At 37.7% G+C, this 16,265-nt stretch overlaps 1 protein-coding gene across 6 annotated transcripts in view; it reads right to left on the bottom strand.

Moving 5' to 3' along the window:
- MAP3K4 (mitogen-activated protein kinase kinase kinase 4) overlaps positions 1-16,265 on the bottom strand; it is a 126,349-nt gene that overhangs the window by 76,793 nt on the left and 33,291 nt on the right. For all 6 annotated transcript variants that reach the window (XM_055268949.2, XM_055268970.2, XM_055268942.2 and 3 more), the window contains exon 2: positions 5,704-5,894. In XM_055268949.2, coding sequence (XP_055124924.1) covers positions 5,704-5,894 — 191 coding nt within the window. The remainder of the gene's footprint in view (positions 1-5,703; positions 5,895-16,265) is intronic.

Below are 16,265 nucleotides of genomic sequence, written 5' to 3'. Positions count from 1 at the left end.
ATCCCCAACTGTATTCTCCTTAGTAAAGATAAATATAAAACGAGAAATAGGCAAATTTAAACAGCTAAACTGGCAGATTTTTATATTAATAATATAGAAAATACAAAGAAACGAGGTATTCATACATTGTTGGTAGGAGTATCAAAATGAACTGTCCTTTTGCAGAATGACATGCACAATATCTACCAAATTAAAACACACATACCATTCAATACAGCAATTCCACCACTAGGTATCTAATCTACAAAAATACTCCATATATGACAAAGATAAATGAACAGAGATGCTCCCCACAATAGTATTTTTTTTTTTTTTGGAAATATGGAAACACGCTATAGGGAACATGGTTATAATGATCCAAACAATACCTTAGTTTAAACGTGCTTACACAGAACAATGGCCTCCACCTATTACTAAGTAGAAAAGAGCAGTTATATATTGGATGTTCTAATTCAACTAACTTTGTAGAATTCCATAATGCTGTATTATGGTGTGCATCTCTCTTATCTTTATAAAACTAAGAGCTTATTAACATATAGGCATTCTTCTTAGTATCAATGTTTTATCTCTGATTTCTCCTGTCTAAAACTTCCCATTCTAACATGTCACTGATAACCATTTGCAGGAAATTAGCACTATAATTCCATCAAATAATTTCAATGAGTCAATTGTCTAATCACACATATGCACCACAATTAGGACTACCAATTTTCTCAAGATCTGAATTTGCAATTATAAAAAACAAACACAGGACATTAGTAGCTACTCTGAGCCTATAGCGGTAATAACATTTCAAGAATCATACTCGTATAATTAGTTCATAAGCATGGCTACCATAGCTAAAACGCCAGTATTGCTGGTTAATATCTCTTCCTCTAAATAGTCCCCTCAGTTACCTTTCTGAGTCCTTATATTCCTTCAGGGATGCGCTTGATGTTTTTTTTCTTTGCATTTTTGCGGGTTCGGGGCTAGGGGAAGCAAAGACAGTGTGACTGACCAGATTCTAATTCCCCAAAGCTTTACAATGAATGCATGTAGGAGTTAACCTCCCAAAGTAACCTACAAACCTGACCTGGTACCGCTGCCTTGAGCAGTCGCCTCCCACAGTGAATTTGGGCCAGCCTCATGGAACTAAGAGAACACAACAGAAGTGATGCTGCACAACCGTGGAAGCTAAAGCCTAAGAAGGCCTGCGAGTTCCACCTCGGTCTCTCAAAACACTGGCTCTGAGGAAAGACAGCTGCCGTGTAAGAAGTCCAATTACCCAGGGACCACCCTGGGCTAGCCAAGAGGAAGATCACATGGAAAGAAAACTGTGCCAGCAACCCTCAGCTGTTCCTGCCCTCTCAGCCCAAGTTAACAGACACGTATGTGAGTGAGGGAGCCATCGTGAATGTTTGAGATCCAGTAGACACTATGCGGACAAAAAAATGAGGGCTCAGACTTAGGGCCCCAGCCAAGCCAGGATGTTTCCAGCCAACTGGGCTATTCCAGCCAAGGCTCCAGACCTCCTGGGACAGGGATGACCTGTGCCCTGCCTACACACCTGAACCACAGAATCATGAGCAATAAAATAATTGCTCTTTCATGCCACTAAGTTTCGCGGTCGTTTGTTACACAACAATAGATAATCTGAAAAATGCAAATGTTATTGGTGACTGTTTGTTTAAAACATGAGTCCAACTCTGACAGCAGTTCTAAAGTTAATAGTATGACTCAGAGAGCCTTTGCCTGTTGCAGTGAGAAAGAAATAACGTTAACAGTTCACATTTCCTTGGACAGCTTTTTAAATAAATCTGACCAATCTAATTAATTCTAAAAAACCTCCTCAAAATACTGAGGGGGCCAATATATTATTATGAGTCACATGCTAGTCTGAAATACTGGTCTTCCTGACTCAGCTTTGAGGTCACAGCACAAATGTCACTTGTTCCAGAAGTCTTCCCAAGCCCAGGTCTTCTCAATACTGCCTCCTGTGTGCATCCAGATGAGCCTGTACTGTTGGTCATTTGTGTACTCCCTACTTGACCTGGAACCAGGTCTTACTCATCTTCCAAAAGAGCACATGCCTACAGAGTCACTCAAATGCTGATTCAATGGAAAGAATGGAGGAGAAATAAGGAAAGAACAGAGGGAGGAAAGGAAAAAAGGAAGTGAGGAGAGAAAGCGTGAGAAAGGCAGAAGAAAGAAAAGAAAGGAAGAGGATGAAAGGAAGGATGGAAGGAAGGAAAGACAGGCAACAGCAACAGTAACAAAAAAATGTACTAGCAGCACTATGTAGTGAGATAAAGCAAAGTACTAGGAAGACATACAAGGAAATGTGTAGTCCAGGCAGGACGGAAGCAGGAACGGTAGCTACATGACTTGAGACAATCATTTAATCTAAGACTCAGGGTCCTAAAAACGGGCATTTAATAAGGATATGTCAACAATGTAATTATTTAATTTTGCTTTACGATTTAAGTCAAGAAAAAAAGTAGTAAGTGTTGAGAAGAAATCCTGAGTTTACAGCCAGTCACGGTTGCTCGTGCTTGTATAATCCCAGCACTTTGGGAGACTGAGGCAGGTGGATCACCTGAGGTCAGGAGTTCAAGACCAGCCTGGCCAACATAGCGAAACGTCGTCTCTACTAAAAATACAAAATTAGTCAGGCATGGTGGCACATGCCTGTAGTCCTAGCTACTCGAGAGGCTGAGGCAGGAGAATCGCTTGAACCGGAGAGGGGGAGGTTGCAGTGAGCTGAGATCGCGCCATTGCACTCTAGCATGGGCAACAAGAGTGAAGCTCTGTCTCAGAAAAAAAAAAAAAGAAACCCTGAGTTTACAATAATAATGATGATAACTAATAAGGAATACAGAATCCTAATGACACTGTAAGGCAGATGATTTTACAGATAAAGAAAACGAGATACGGAGGCTGCATATGCAGAAGGACTGGAGTCCGGGCAATCAAGCAACCAAGATTCTGCTTTTGTCCACTGTGCTGTGCTGCAATAGTCTGAGAACAAATAAATTCTCAAGGACTATTAACCACCACAACACAAGACTAAAACATTAACATGGCCCACTTGTCTACCACAGGCGTCTCATTTCCACCTTGTCTTGGTATTCATAAACAAGAATGTCCGCAAGAAATAATTCACCAGCTGGCATACATGTGAAGCCACTTTCTAATATACATGTGACTGAGACATTCAAAACTAAAAGCCGTAAAACTTCTCTGAGCCAATTTCCTCAGCCGTAAAATAAGTACAGGTTTAAAGTCCTTTATCTGAAATGCTTGGGACCAGAAGTGTTTTGGATTTTGGAATATTTGCATTATACTTTCCGAGTAAGCACCACAAATCCGAAAATCTGAAGTTCAAAATGCTCCAATTAGCATTTCTTTGGAGCATCATGTCTGTATTCAAAAGGCCTCAGACTCTGGAGCATGTGAATTAGGGATACCCAATTTGCATTATGTAAGACCAACACCTCACTGGGTTATTACAGTATTCAAAAGATAATTCTTTGGAGGTGTTAAGCACAGTGATTAACCCATAGTAAGCACCCAGTAATTGCTAATGATAACTGTGAAGATGCTGCTACAAATGATATAGCAGCCATTTCAATTAAAAGTACAGGCTGTTCTGTGACAAAAAAAGTTTATAAAACTTTTTTAATTAAATTTAAGAAGCCATTATAAAATAGTAAAGATAGTACAACATAAACATATATAGCAAAAAGCTAGAAAGTCTGTAGTCAGGCTTTTACAATTTCCTGCAACAAACACATAATCTTTTGCAGTAAGAAAAATAAGTTATTAAGGATTTTGGTGTCCTGCGTCTGCTATCAGATAGCTATAAATCAAAGGGTCTGTGAGCATTAGCTTCCTCATCTGAAAAATGGCAGGAACTTGAGCAAATCATCTCTGAGGCTCCTTCTGGCTCTAAAATTCTATAATTTCATAAAATAAACAATTTTAAAAGTTGTGGAAGAAAAGGGCCAATCCTTTCCCTTCCCTCTATCTCTCACACAGACCAGCAGGACAGCAGAACCTCAACAAACATCTAGACACTGGCTGTCTCACTGATTAGTGAAAGACTATAAAGTCAACTCAAATATTGCCTTCAGATAAGCGTAACCGCTGTTGCTTGTACTAGGAAAAAGTCCAAATACAGTACCATGAGAACTAGTGGTACAAATAGTCCTGACACTATCTCAAGCCTTCTGGACTTAAAAAGAGTTGCTCTGAAGCCCTGGGCCTCAGTTTCTCAATCTATAAAACGGGAAAATTGTGTTCTCAACTCATGTTCTAAAATAGTATGAATCAACAAGAAAAAGCAAGTGTATTACCAGCATCTTCTTACTTTACTAACACAAAGCAAATATTTATTAACTAATGTGGATTCAGTAGATGCTACTTCACTGATTCCTACCACAGATAAGAAACTTCTATAGTCATTTGAGAAATTTCTTTGAGAAAATGTACAATAAATGATTTTCAAGATGACAAATTGCAGTGGGAAATTTCCAAAGGGGTAAGTACAGGCCACAGGTTAAAAAATTACAGCAAATCAAGTTTTATAAGAAGTATCTTATGTGGAAAAATCATTTGTGGGAAAGAGTCTTTCCTGCTTGGGAACTTCCCTTGGATAGCATCTCACTCAAGCAAATCAACACAACAAAACCCACTTCTCTTGCCCTCCTTCTCTCTTGAGGAAGGGCTCTGATGGGAATGCAAAGTGAAGATGCCACTAACAGCCATCAAAGCTCAGTATATGGAATAAATCTATAGAAAGAGGAAGCAGAACAAAGAGGAAGAATGAACACAGACTAAAGAAAGGGAGAGGTAGAAATGAGCGTGAGGTCAACAGGGAGAAATTTCTCAGACAAGATGAAGACTAAAATCCGCATCTCATGCAGTAATAGCTGAATAAATTCCAGGAATATATGGCATTTGTTTTAGGACAAGTAGTTTGCTAAGATTAACAGGTAAATTCTAAAACCACAAGGTTCCAGGCCATCACGCAGGGTACAAGGAGGCTGCAGCGCAGTATCGTTCAATTCATCTACCACAAAAAAAGAACAGTTACGTCCCACTAAAAGGAAGTTGGGGGAAAAAAAAAAAGCACGAAACTCTCCATGTCTAATAGAGCAATATGTGGACTTTACAATCCTAAATAAAGAGAAAAGTAGAAAGCAGGTTTCGTCATGGTTGTTAGGTGTGGCGTCACTGTGCTTAATATGAAAAAGAGAGCCCTACACACTAAAGACAGCACCCCGGGGCGCCAGCAGAGAGCAGAGGGAATCCAGGGGAAGACAGCCTGGCTTCGTCTCTCCTCAAATCCCCAATACACCACTCTGGGCAGAGAAAATCTAGAAACTTGAGCCTAAGAGACTGAAAGAATAGAAGGCCATCTATCCCATGTAACCAGTTGCCATCTTGGATTAGTACACTGGGAAACATTTGCCCTCTTTCACATCTTCAAATGCCCACACATTGCTGGCTTTAACCATTACTCAGGACAAACCTTTCTAACTCTGGAAAACTACGTGTCTCTTTTATTAATACTAATGGTAATAATTCAAAAATAAAAAATTGAACTTTACAGGAGCATGAAAATCAAATTAAAAATAAAAGAAATTGCTAACCTTATTGTAGAAAGAATCAATCAAGTGCCATACCCTCCCACCTACATCTCTTTTAAAGTACAAGACTCACCTTTCAAATTAGACCGACTGGCTGGCCTCCCCACATTATTCCTCTGGTGTTTGGCTGACATGCGTTTCATCTGTCGAGGTGTGCTGGGGGGAGAGGTACCATAAAGATTCTCTGTATTTGTTTCATCGGAGAAGTCTTCTGGATCAGATTCAGGACTCTTGCAAGCTGAATCTCCCAGTGTGCTCTCTTGCCTATGAAAGACAGTGCGCAGGGAAAATACTCAGTAACACAGCTAAGTGAATTCAAATTTACTTATAATTTTTAAAATAATTCTTTGTAAAACTTTTGTACGGAAAAATCTCTTCAGCACTGTGCTCCTCCATTTTTACCTGTGAAAACTCAAAAGGAGAACTTTTCTTTCGCTTGAAGAGAGTAATGATTGTGACTGCTGCTGCTCTTACCATGAACAAGGAGTACCACGTGGGCAGAGCTGTTATGCTTTGTTTCTCTTGTTTATAGAGCTCTTTCTAACACAAATGAAATATAGAACTAAAAACTTACGCCTTAAGGAAAAAACAGCGAAGGACTAGAAGATACAAATCAGACAGAACTAAAAATGTACTTATGTGCTAGCTACTGACAGCTTAATTGACGAGTGGGCAAGTTCAGTCCTGCTCTGAACTTCAGTGCCTCGCCTCTTTCTCTCTTCGAAACACACAGAAAACAGAATGTGTAGGAGCACTCTGCTATGATCCACACAGCAAAGCAGGAAGTACTGAGAAAGTATGGCAGGTCCATTTCCTAAGTTCTCTGATAAAAATTACAGCGCAGACATTATGTATGTATTTAATACCACTGAACCACTTGAAAATGATTAAAACATTAAATTTTATCTTATGTGTATTTTAACACAATAAAAAATTGGGAAAAATAAAACCACAGAGCAGAGCTCAAGCAAGGTGTAGGGGAGAAGGATGATGTAAAAGAGGAAAAAGAAAATTGTTTCGTTTCACCTTCAAAATGCAATTTCTCATTAATTTGTTCTCTAAAAACACTGCCTGCCAATTCTCTATCCCTAGCCAACTTCTCAATATCACTATTTTGACAAAGTTCAATTTCTGCAAAGCTAACAAAATAAAATTTAATGATACAAATTGAGAGCAAATACAATTCTTAAAAGGCGAACCAGAAGGAATAAATCATGAAATTCTTTCCAAATATGTCCCGTCACAGTCTACCTCTTTCTGAACATTTACAAAATATGCTTTATATTTTATAAACATAACTCCAAATTATATCCAGTATATAATCCATTTCTTCCTGGCAATTTATATCTTGATATAAAATCAAAGCTATTTCAAAGTCATGAGGGAAACAGAAAAGCTACTCTACAATATATGATCTCATTATTATTGAATTAGATTAACAAAACTGCAGAAACGAAATTACCTTTTGAAAAATAAAAATATTGTAGAATTATAAAAATTTACAATATTGAAATCTATAAAAGACCCCTAATAGGTCAAAAACTGACTTTTTTAATAACCGCATTTTTAAAGACCACTCTAAATACTTTATGAGAGTACATACGTGCTCCTAAACATATGTGTACACACAAGACATGCAAGTTAAATGCCCTGAAAGCTAACTTTAAACCACGTGCAAATTTAGAAATATGTTTTAAATGCACCTATTTCCTTAAACTACATTATTTAAGTCTCATAACATCACACAATAAAGTGCAAACTTACATATTAACTTGAAATTTCTTACACTCACTTCTTCTATACTCACTGTGTAATAGTTGTATACACAGTGTATACAGTTCTTTAAAGAACTGGCTATAAGCACCAAAATCATTTATTTATTTTCCATGTGTTGCAGTTGTTAATAACACTGTTTGGAATGAAAAGCAGCATAGGCTTGGTGGCGTAGTAGACCCACGTTTAAATTCTAGCTGTACTGCCTATTAGCTGGGCGGACCTTGGACAAATTTTATCTCTACCGTGTATATTTACAAAATAAGGATAATAAATACTTAGACTTATACTTATTCCTATGAGGATGAAATCCAGTAATGTATACTTAACAAAAGAGTCAGAATATAGTAAGTGTTCACTAAATGCTGGATACCACTCATATCACAGGCCTTGGAAGTCACTGTGCTCAGTGAGGGAACCTGAGTTCTTGCTCATCTGCTTCACCTTAAGAGAGAAGCTCACCTAGGAGTTGAGCATGGTATAGGCCTGGAAGCACTTTTAACATTTGAACATCTGTTGAATTCTTTCAAACTCAATATTATAAGGTTTCTGTTTTCATTTAATTTCCACACTAATATACTTAAAGGAAACGCTAAGAAAAGACTGTATTTTATTACTTTTGAATCTCCAGGAGTGTCCAGCATAGGGCTCTCATTCAGTGCTTTTCATAATAATGCACTTAACACATAAGAATGGTAACTGCCAGGAAACTATAGCACAAATGTTTAGTCAGTTAAATACATCAAAGCCAGACAGCAGGGAATAACAGGATAATTAGAAAAATGAAGTCAGATACGAAATAGCAAACAAAATCTCTTTCAAAACACATCCTTTGAGGCGAGGAGGAATGTAAACTCAGAAGCTAAGGCCACGTCTCAGCCGTCCTGGATGGGTGAAGCATCCATTATTGAATCTTTCTAAGACTATTAAGACAAATAACTTGGAATTTTAAAGGTCTACATTCTAACTATTTCAGGAAATTCAGTTGCGAAGTTTTCTTTAAAAAAAATAAAGTAATGGAAATAAAGGGCTATGAAAAATATAAAATGGTTTGTTTTGCTAGTATCTAGCAGTACTGTGTGGATGATGAATTAATGCAATACAGAGCAAAAGTGGAGAATTTTTGTGAAGGGGGACTGATAAGATCAAACCTCAGTGATACAAATGTCAAGCCCCCCGAACTGAGGAGCGTCACGATCTAAAAAGATAAGCACAGCTGATTTTTTAAAAATAATTAAATAAGTACCTTTGTGGGATCTACATGCCATGGGAATTGAGTCCTGTGCTTTAGCAGATAAAGAGGGTCTAAGAAAGTACATATAATAAAAAGGCTAACTTTCATGAAGACTTTACATTGGGGACCCAGAAGAATATTTGTGTTGTGCTATCCTCCAACTGTAGACAAATTATTTCTCTACACATGGAAAAATTAATGTGGCTGTACTCTCAAATAAAAGTACAAGAATAAATCCTTGTAATAATTCTACAGAAGCTAACAATCCCTTGTTTTCCGATCTGCATTTATTACAAAACCAAAAGTCATCTGTCTTATCCTTATACATTCACATAGATACAATGAACAACTACTGACTTCAAAGTATTTCTGAATTATCTAATTATTCTAGCAGTGAACATTTAAAAATCACACTGAAATGAAGATGAATACTGTCATAAACAAAATATTAAAATAAGACAAAACATAGTATATTTTATCCTTCCTTACTCATTAAGCATCACAGAAAACGAGTTAAGAAAATGTCATGTGGTACTACCAGCCACTATACTTGTAATTCATAATTAAAATGAATTTAATACTTTCTTAGGATTTACTTAATGCAGTCAACATGGTATTCTCACTTGTTGGAAAAGATATTGGTTTACATTCCATCCAAGCAACGTAGAAACACCTACATGTCAGAACAAAATCCAACAGTATTTAAAGAAACTTTCTTTAAAAAAGAGTCTAGCACCTAATAAATAACATTCACAATGTTTTCCAGCCTATCAAAAAATGACCAGCCAAGTGCAATGGCTCATGTCTGTAATCCCAGCAGCTGCGGAGACTGAGGTGGGCAAATTGCTTGTGCTCAGGAGTTCAAGAGCAGCCTGGACAACATGGCAAAACCCCATCTCTACAAAAAATACAAAAAATTAACAAGGTGTGGTGGCATGCACCTGTGGTCCCAGCTACTCAAGGAGACGGAGGCGAGAGGATCACTTGAGCTGGTGCCACTGCACTCCAGCATGGGTGACAAAGCAAGACCCTGTCTCAAACAAACAAACAAAAATACCAAAGAAAAAAATATATGATCCAAACCAGGAGAAAAACCACAAGAAACAGACCAGAAATGACTCAAGTAGACATTATAAAGATGAAAAATATATCTGAAATACGGGTTTAACAGCAGATCAGACACAGCAGAAAAACATCAGTGAACTTGAAGACACAGCAACAGAAACTATCGAAAATGAATCAGAGAGAAAAAGATTAGAGAAAAAAAAAACGGTCCCAGTGCCCTGTGTGACAATATCGAGCAGTTTAACCATGTGTTTTGAAGTCCAAAACTAGAGAAGGGAGGCACAGAAACAAATCTCTGAAGAAGGGCTGAAAATGTTTCAAATCTGGAGAAAACCATAAGCTCACAGATCCAACGAACTCTGAGCTAAAGAACTATAAAGAAAACTCCCAGTCTGTTGTTATGTACATCATAACCAAATTGCTGAAAACCAACGATGAAGAGAAGAATATTAAAAGCAGCCAGAGAAAACTTAGTTTGAGGGCTTTAGCTTAGAAGTAACATATAATAGGAGGGAAAGAAGTCAAGCAAAGTTTTATTCTTTTTTTCTTTAAAACAAACAAACAAAACACTTATACACAAAATCTAGAAAAATACTAGTGGTAAGTTCAAAAGAACTTGCATCATTTCAATTAACTAACCGTAAGCATCCAAAACCTCATTTTGTAATCGTTCATGTGAGATGAGCTAATGTGGTCAGCCGACCAGTTCAGAATGTTTACATGGATACCAATGATTTGGGATGAGGAAAGTAGTACAAGGTCTACATCAGCTGCCCTGAAACATTTGTCTTACTTGTGTTTAATAACATACAAATGTGAAATGTCTTTCTGGTACTATACTTCTGACAGTCATGTAAAACAACATTTCACTCTTTTACCATAAAACCCTGCTAAAGTACTATTATTACACTACAATCTGGTCTAGGCAAAGTACGTCTTGAACTCAACCCAAGGGAGTTTGGTGTAGGTTTTAAAGGAAAAATGTGTGAAAAGAAAACAAAACAAAAATTCAAGTTACTTGGGGTTAAATAGTTCTGCTCTGACATATTAGGTAAACCACAATGGTGCCTGAAATAGCTATCTGTAAAATGATGAAGTCGGATTAGATGAGTCTGAAAACATCTGTGGTTCTGCAAAAGCCACCCCCGCCCCCCAACGCCATTCCGGCCAAAAAAAAACCAAAACACATCCTTCGATGTGTTAGCGACATCCTTCGAAATAAATGGATATTTTATCCACTTGTGAAGTACAACATTCATCTGTGTGAAGTTCTCTCATCTACCGCCACCTATTGTCTATTAGGTAATAAGTATTAGGGAGATTTCTGCTATTGGGGGAAAGAGAGGAGGGACATAGGCTGAAGGGATAGATTTTCTAGGTTTCCTTTTTCTTTAAACAATTTCCATAGCTTGCTTGGCCTGAAGTACTAATCAAAGGGAGCTAAGCTCAGTTTGAGGTTGTATGTTTGGTTCTTATTACAAGAGCCAATTTATTAATAAGTTATGCATATTACATGAGTCAATTTATCAATAAGTTAGTTATCTTTATCATCAACCTAGAGTTGAACATTTATCAGCTCACCTCCAGGTGAACGGTCAAACCTCGAGCTTATCCAACATCTACTATCTAACTTTTGCACTGATTCAGAGCATAGGGCCTTTACAAACCTAACTAATCTTGGTTATTTTTCAAGATAGACATTTAGACTTGTTTTTTAACGAAAATTCATCTTTTTAAAACAAATGTAGATTTAAAAAAAAAAACAGATTCCTATGGAAATGAATAAGAAACTATCTCCCCAACAATTACTGAAGAGCAGGAGCCTGTCATCCTTACCACTGCTTCTCCGGTGTCTAGAACAGTGGCTGGTGCAGATTATGTGCTCGAAACTACTTGCTGATTGAATAAACAAATCAAGTAAGTTTATCTTTTATACTTTGGATTTAATCGTTATCCAAATCCTTTTAAAATACAATAACATTTCACTATTTTTAAAATATGTTTTTTAAAGGCTGCAAGAATGAAGGATCGTTGATTTTTGCCAATAATGAAATGCCTACGCCCCCACACTTATTAGTAAGAATACAAGTTTTAATCAAATTATTGTTTTCTTGCAAACACTTTAATTTAGAAGTCTTATCCAATGCCACTGGAACTCGTGGTTGGACAGTTAATTAAACATACATATAAAAACATTAGAAATGAAACATGCAGACAAAAAAAATACACTGTGGCAGCTGTTACTTTGGTGGTCCTTGATGAAACCGGCCTCCTCATGGTCACAAACTTGCATATCTATGCTTGAATGTGGAATGACTTTGTGACTGCTTTAACCCATGCAATGTAGCAAAAATGACACTGGACCAAATCCCGGGCCTAAACCTTAAGAAGGACACCTGTGTACTCCTGGGAAAGCTAGCCACCAGGTAAGGAGCCCAACTTAGGTGGAGAAGCGCATCAAGGAGAAGCTAGCTAGCCCAAACTTGAGGAGCTCCCAGCTGATAGTCAGCACCAACTTAACTTGCTAGCCCTATGAGTGAGGCTATTTTGGATCTCCATTTGTCCCTGCTCTGCAGCCAACACCGTAAGTAGCAGAAAAACCACTCAATACCATGACAGCTAATAAATGGTTTTTATTTTAAGCTGTTAAACATTGGTATGGTTTGTTAAACTGTAATACGTAACTGCCACACATACAAACCTGACATTTTATTTTTGCTTTAAACCCATGAATGGGTTTTAATCAATCACGACTTTGATGAGGGTTACAGCCTTGTCTTTTAGTGCGGGTCCACTGATGGAAGTTCCGAGTCAACTCTGTGGCTTATCAGATGTTGCACAATGCATCATCTACAATCTCCACTCTATTTCTCTAAAATAGAACAAGAATTTAAAGACTTTTGTAGAGCGATTTTTCTGGATGTTCATGATTTTTCTTCCTAAGCTTTCACAGTTATCTCTTACACCTAATTTGATGGCAATTTTTTTGCATGTTACTCACCTATACTGACACTTTGAAAAGCATTCCAAGTTAGTTTATGTAGAAGCTACAATTCTCTTTCACACTCACATTTCATAGATTTGTATAATGGTCTACTGAGTTACACAATCACAATTAAAAAGTAAAGATCTAAATAGATTTAGGAACAAACCAGAAACTCTTGTTAAGTATATAGTTCAATTGGTGGGGACAGAAAAATCACTGCCTGTATCACATTCTGTATTCTAGAGTAGCCTATTAGCTATCAGCATTCTGATGCTGTGAACATCAGTTGGTAAGTTTTATATAAGAAATGAATAGGTCTTGGAAAAGTAGGTAAATGGATGAGGCCTGCCTGATTTATGTCTTCTGGTATAAAGTCTTCTGTTTCACTCATAGATTTATATAGCATATTTTATCAGTCCTGAACTAAATAAAACAAAAAAGAATGCATAAAGATAGAAAACAAATATATTCAAAGAAACAAATTGGCCCACATGGATAAACTTTTACTCATCATTAGAAATAAAAATAATTATAAGCTGTTTATAATTCAGATGAAGGCTTTCAGAAAATAAACTCTCATAAAACTATATAAATACAACATAACAAAACACTTTAAAGACTTCATACTAATTAATTCAATTCTGGTTAACCAGAAAGACTCTCCAATGAGAACTACAAAAAAAAAAAAGAAAAAAAAAAAAGAAAGAAAAAGAAAAAGAGAGAGAACCCTTTGGGCATTCCAACACAAATGAGTCCCATTACACATAAAAAGACAAACGTAATTATTTCTGTTATTTTTGCAATTTTGTTGCAAATACTTGAGTACTTAAAAACAGAGGGCAAAGAATAAGACATATTGCAGGGGTGCTTTCTTATTTTTTACCAAATCTATTACCTCCAAAAATTGTGTGAGTGTGTCTATATATATATCTTCATCCAAAGTTTTGAGGATAAATACCAGATCATATGTATATAGGATAGCGAGAAGAAAATCAAAACTGTAAGAAAAGCCTTCCTTCTGGCTGGGCGCAGTGGTTCACGCCTGTAATCCCAGCACTTTGGGAGGCCGAGGCGGGCAGATCACGAGGTCAGGAGATCAAGACCATCCTGGCTAACATGGTGAAACCCCATCTCTACTAAACATACAAAAAAAAAAAATTAGCTGGGTGTGGTGGCAGGCACCTGTAGTCCCAGCTACTCGGGAGGCTGAGGCAGGAGAATGGCGTGAACCCAGGAGGCAGAGCTTGCAGTGAGCCGAGATCGCGCCACTGCACTCCAGCCTGGGCCACAGAGCAAGACTCCATCTCAAAAAAAAAAGCAAAGCCTTCCTTCTTAGATTGGGCCTGACCACACAGCAGTACAGCAGGGAGCACAGGTGGGAGCATGTCTCCGAAACACAAGAAAAGAATTATTACACGTCAGTATCACTGTGGGTACATTCTACCATGAAATGCCAACCAAAAACTATTCAAAGGAAAGCAACAAAAAATAAACATCATGATTCATTCAAACAGTTGTTTTAGGCTTAACTAAAGAGAACCATAGGGCTAAGACAGGAAAATTTGGAAGATTAAAAAAATGTCAAAGCTGGGAGGAAAAACAAAGGGACTTATGCCAAAGATAAAACATAAAGGAGTTTATAGAGAAACAAGAAAAATGTTTAAAACTTTAATTAAAGGTTAACTCATTCAAGAATGAATTACGATCTTCTACCCACTCTCTTTTATCGCAAATAAGAACATTTTTAAAAATCTCCTTATTCTAAATTAAATTTACTTGTGGAAAAAACATTCTATATCATTGGCATTCTTAGAAATCAAGCAACTGAAGAACCATCTCTGTAGGGGACAGATGAGCTGCCTGGATCTCCTTAGCTGAAGTTACTTTTTCTTAAAATTTGGATTACAAAATTAGTTAACTGTAAATATGGCCTATGACACACATCACACATTCAAAACATTAGTTCCAACTGCTGGGAGGATAAAACAAGGAAATATGAACATATGACATATTCTCCCAAAGTATTTGGTGAAGGAAAATGGAAACTAGAGTAGGGAAGGCAAATCAGGACAATCTGGGCACAAAAATCTCTCACCTTTGCTTTGACGGCACAGAAAGAGCTCGTTCATCCAGGGACTAGATCTTGGTTCCCAATACCACTCTCCAATAAAGCGAATTTTGGAGAAATGGCTGATTGTGGGACTAGGGCAAGGAAGGTGCAGTATAAGCCTGATCTGAGCATCCTGCATCACCAGCAAGTGAGGAATATTCAAAAACAGAACCACCAGGTATGTTACAGAGACACAGGAGCCAACGCAAAGAGCTCCCATTTGGCCAAAGCTGGGACACTCTGAGCAACAAAACAAATGAGGTAACACTGGATTACAACCATGAGCCCATATTAATAACTCCTGGGTGGGTGGGTGGATGGGTGGATGGGTGGGTGGGTGGATGGGTGGATGGGTGGATGGATGGGTGGATGGATGGATGGGTGGATGGATGGATAGATGGATGGATAGATAGGCAGACAGTCTGACAGACAGGTAAATACATACACATATACATATCTCCTGTACAGAAAATAAAAATCCAAATAATTTACATACTTTCCTCTCAAGGAGGTGGAGTTGAACTCTCCACCCCTTAAGTGTGGGCTACACTTTTGGTGACAGAAAGGTGGAAAAAAAAGTCACACTACAATGGGGTAACCTGACAACAAACAGGCGATCAAAGTTAACGTATCAGTGGTAAGCCATGTTGACAGCACGTGCCCCTGATATGATATGATGACAAGGTCACTTCATCTCTGTGGTATTCCTCCTAAAAACCCATAACCTCAAACTAAGAAAAAAACACCTGACAAACCCAAGTTGCGGGACTTTCTACAGAATACCTAATCATTACTTCTCAAAACTGTCAAAGTCATCAAAAACAAAGTGTGAGAAACTGTTAACAGCCAAGAAGAGGCTAAGGAGACACAACTAATGTGGTCCCTGGATGGGATCTGGGAACAGAAAAAGAACATCTGGGGAAAACAAATGAAATCTGAATAAAGTTCTGAGTTTAGTTAACAACAAAGTGTCAATATTGGTTCATTAGTCGTGACAAATGTATAAAGTTATATAAAATTTAATAAAAGGGGAAACTGAGCACAGGGTACAGGGGAATTCTATGTACTATCTTTGCAACTGTCTCTAAATCTAAAACTACTCTAGAGGCCGAGTGTGGTGGCTCTCACCTGTAATCCCAACACTCTGGGAGGCAGAGGCGGGAGGATCACTGGAAGCCAGGAGTTTGACACCAGCCTGGGCAATATCGTGAGACACACACCTCTGCAAAAATCAAAAGAATTAGCCAGGTTTGGTGCTGCACACCTGTAGTCCCGGCTACTCAGGAGGGTGAAGCAAGAGAATCGCTTGAACCCAAAATTTCAAGGCTGCAGTGAGCCATGATCGTACCACTGTACTCCAGTCTGGGCAACTGAGTGAGACTCTGTCTCTTAAAAAAAAAGAGACAGAAAAGTTAAATTAAGCTATTCCAAAATTAAAAGTTTATTTAAGACTTAATTATATTACAT

This window comes from Symphalangus syndactylus, chromosome 2, assembly GCF_028878055.3.
Source record: "Symphalangus syndactylus isolate Jambi chromosome 2, NHGRI_mSymSyn1-v2.1_pri, whole genome shotgun sequence".
NCBI lineage: Eukaryota > Metazoa > Chordata > Mammalia > Primates > Hylobatidae > Symphalangus > Symphalangus syndactylus.
Note: the sequence above shows the minus strand (reverse complement) of the source record. Positions and strands in the feature narration are given on the sequence as shown.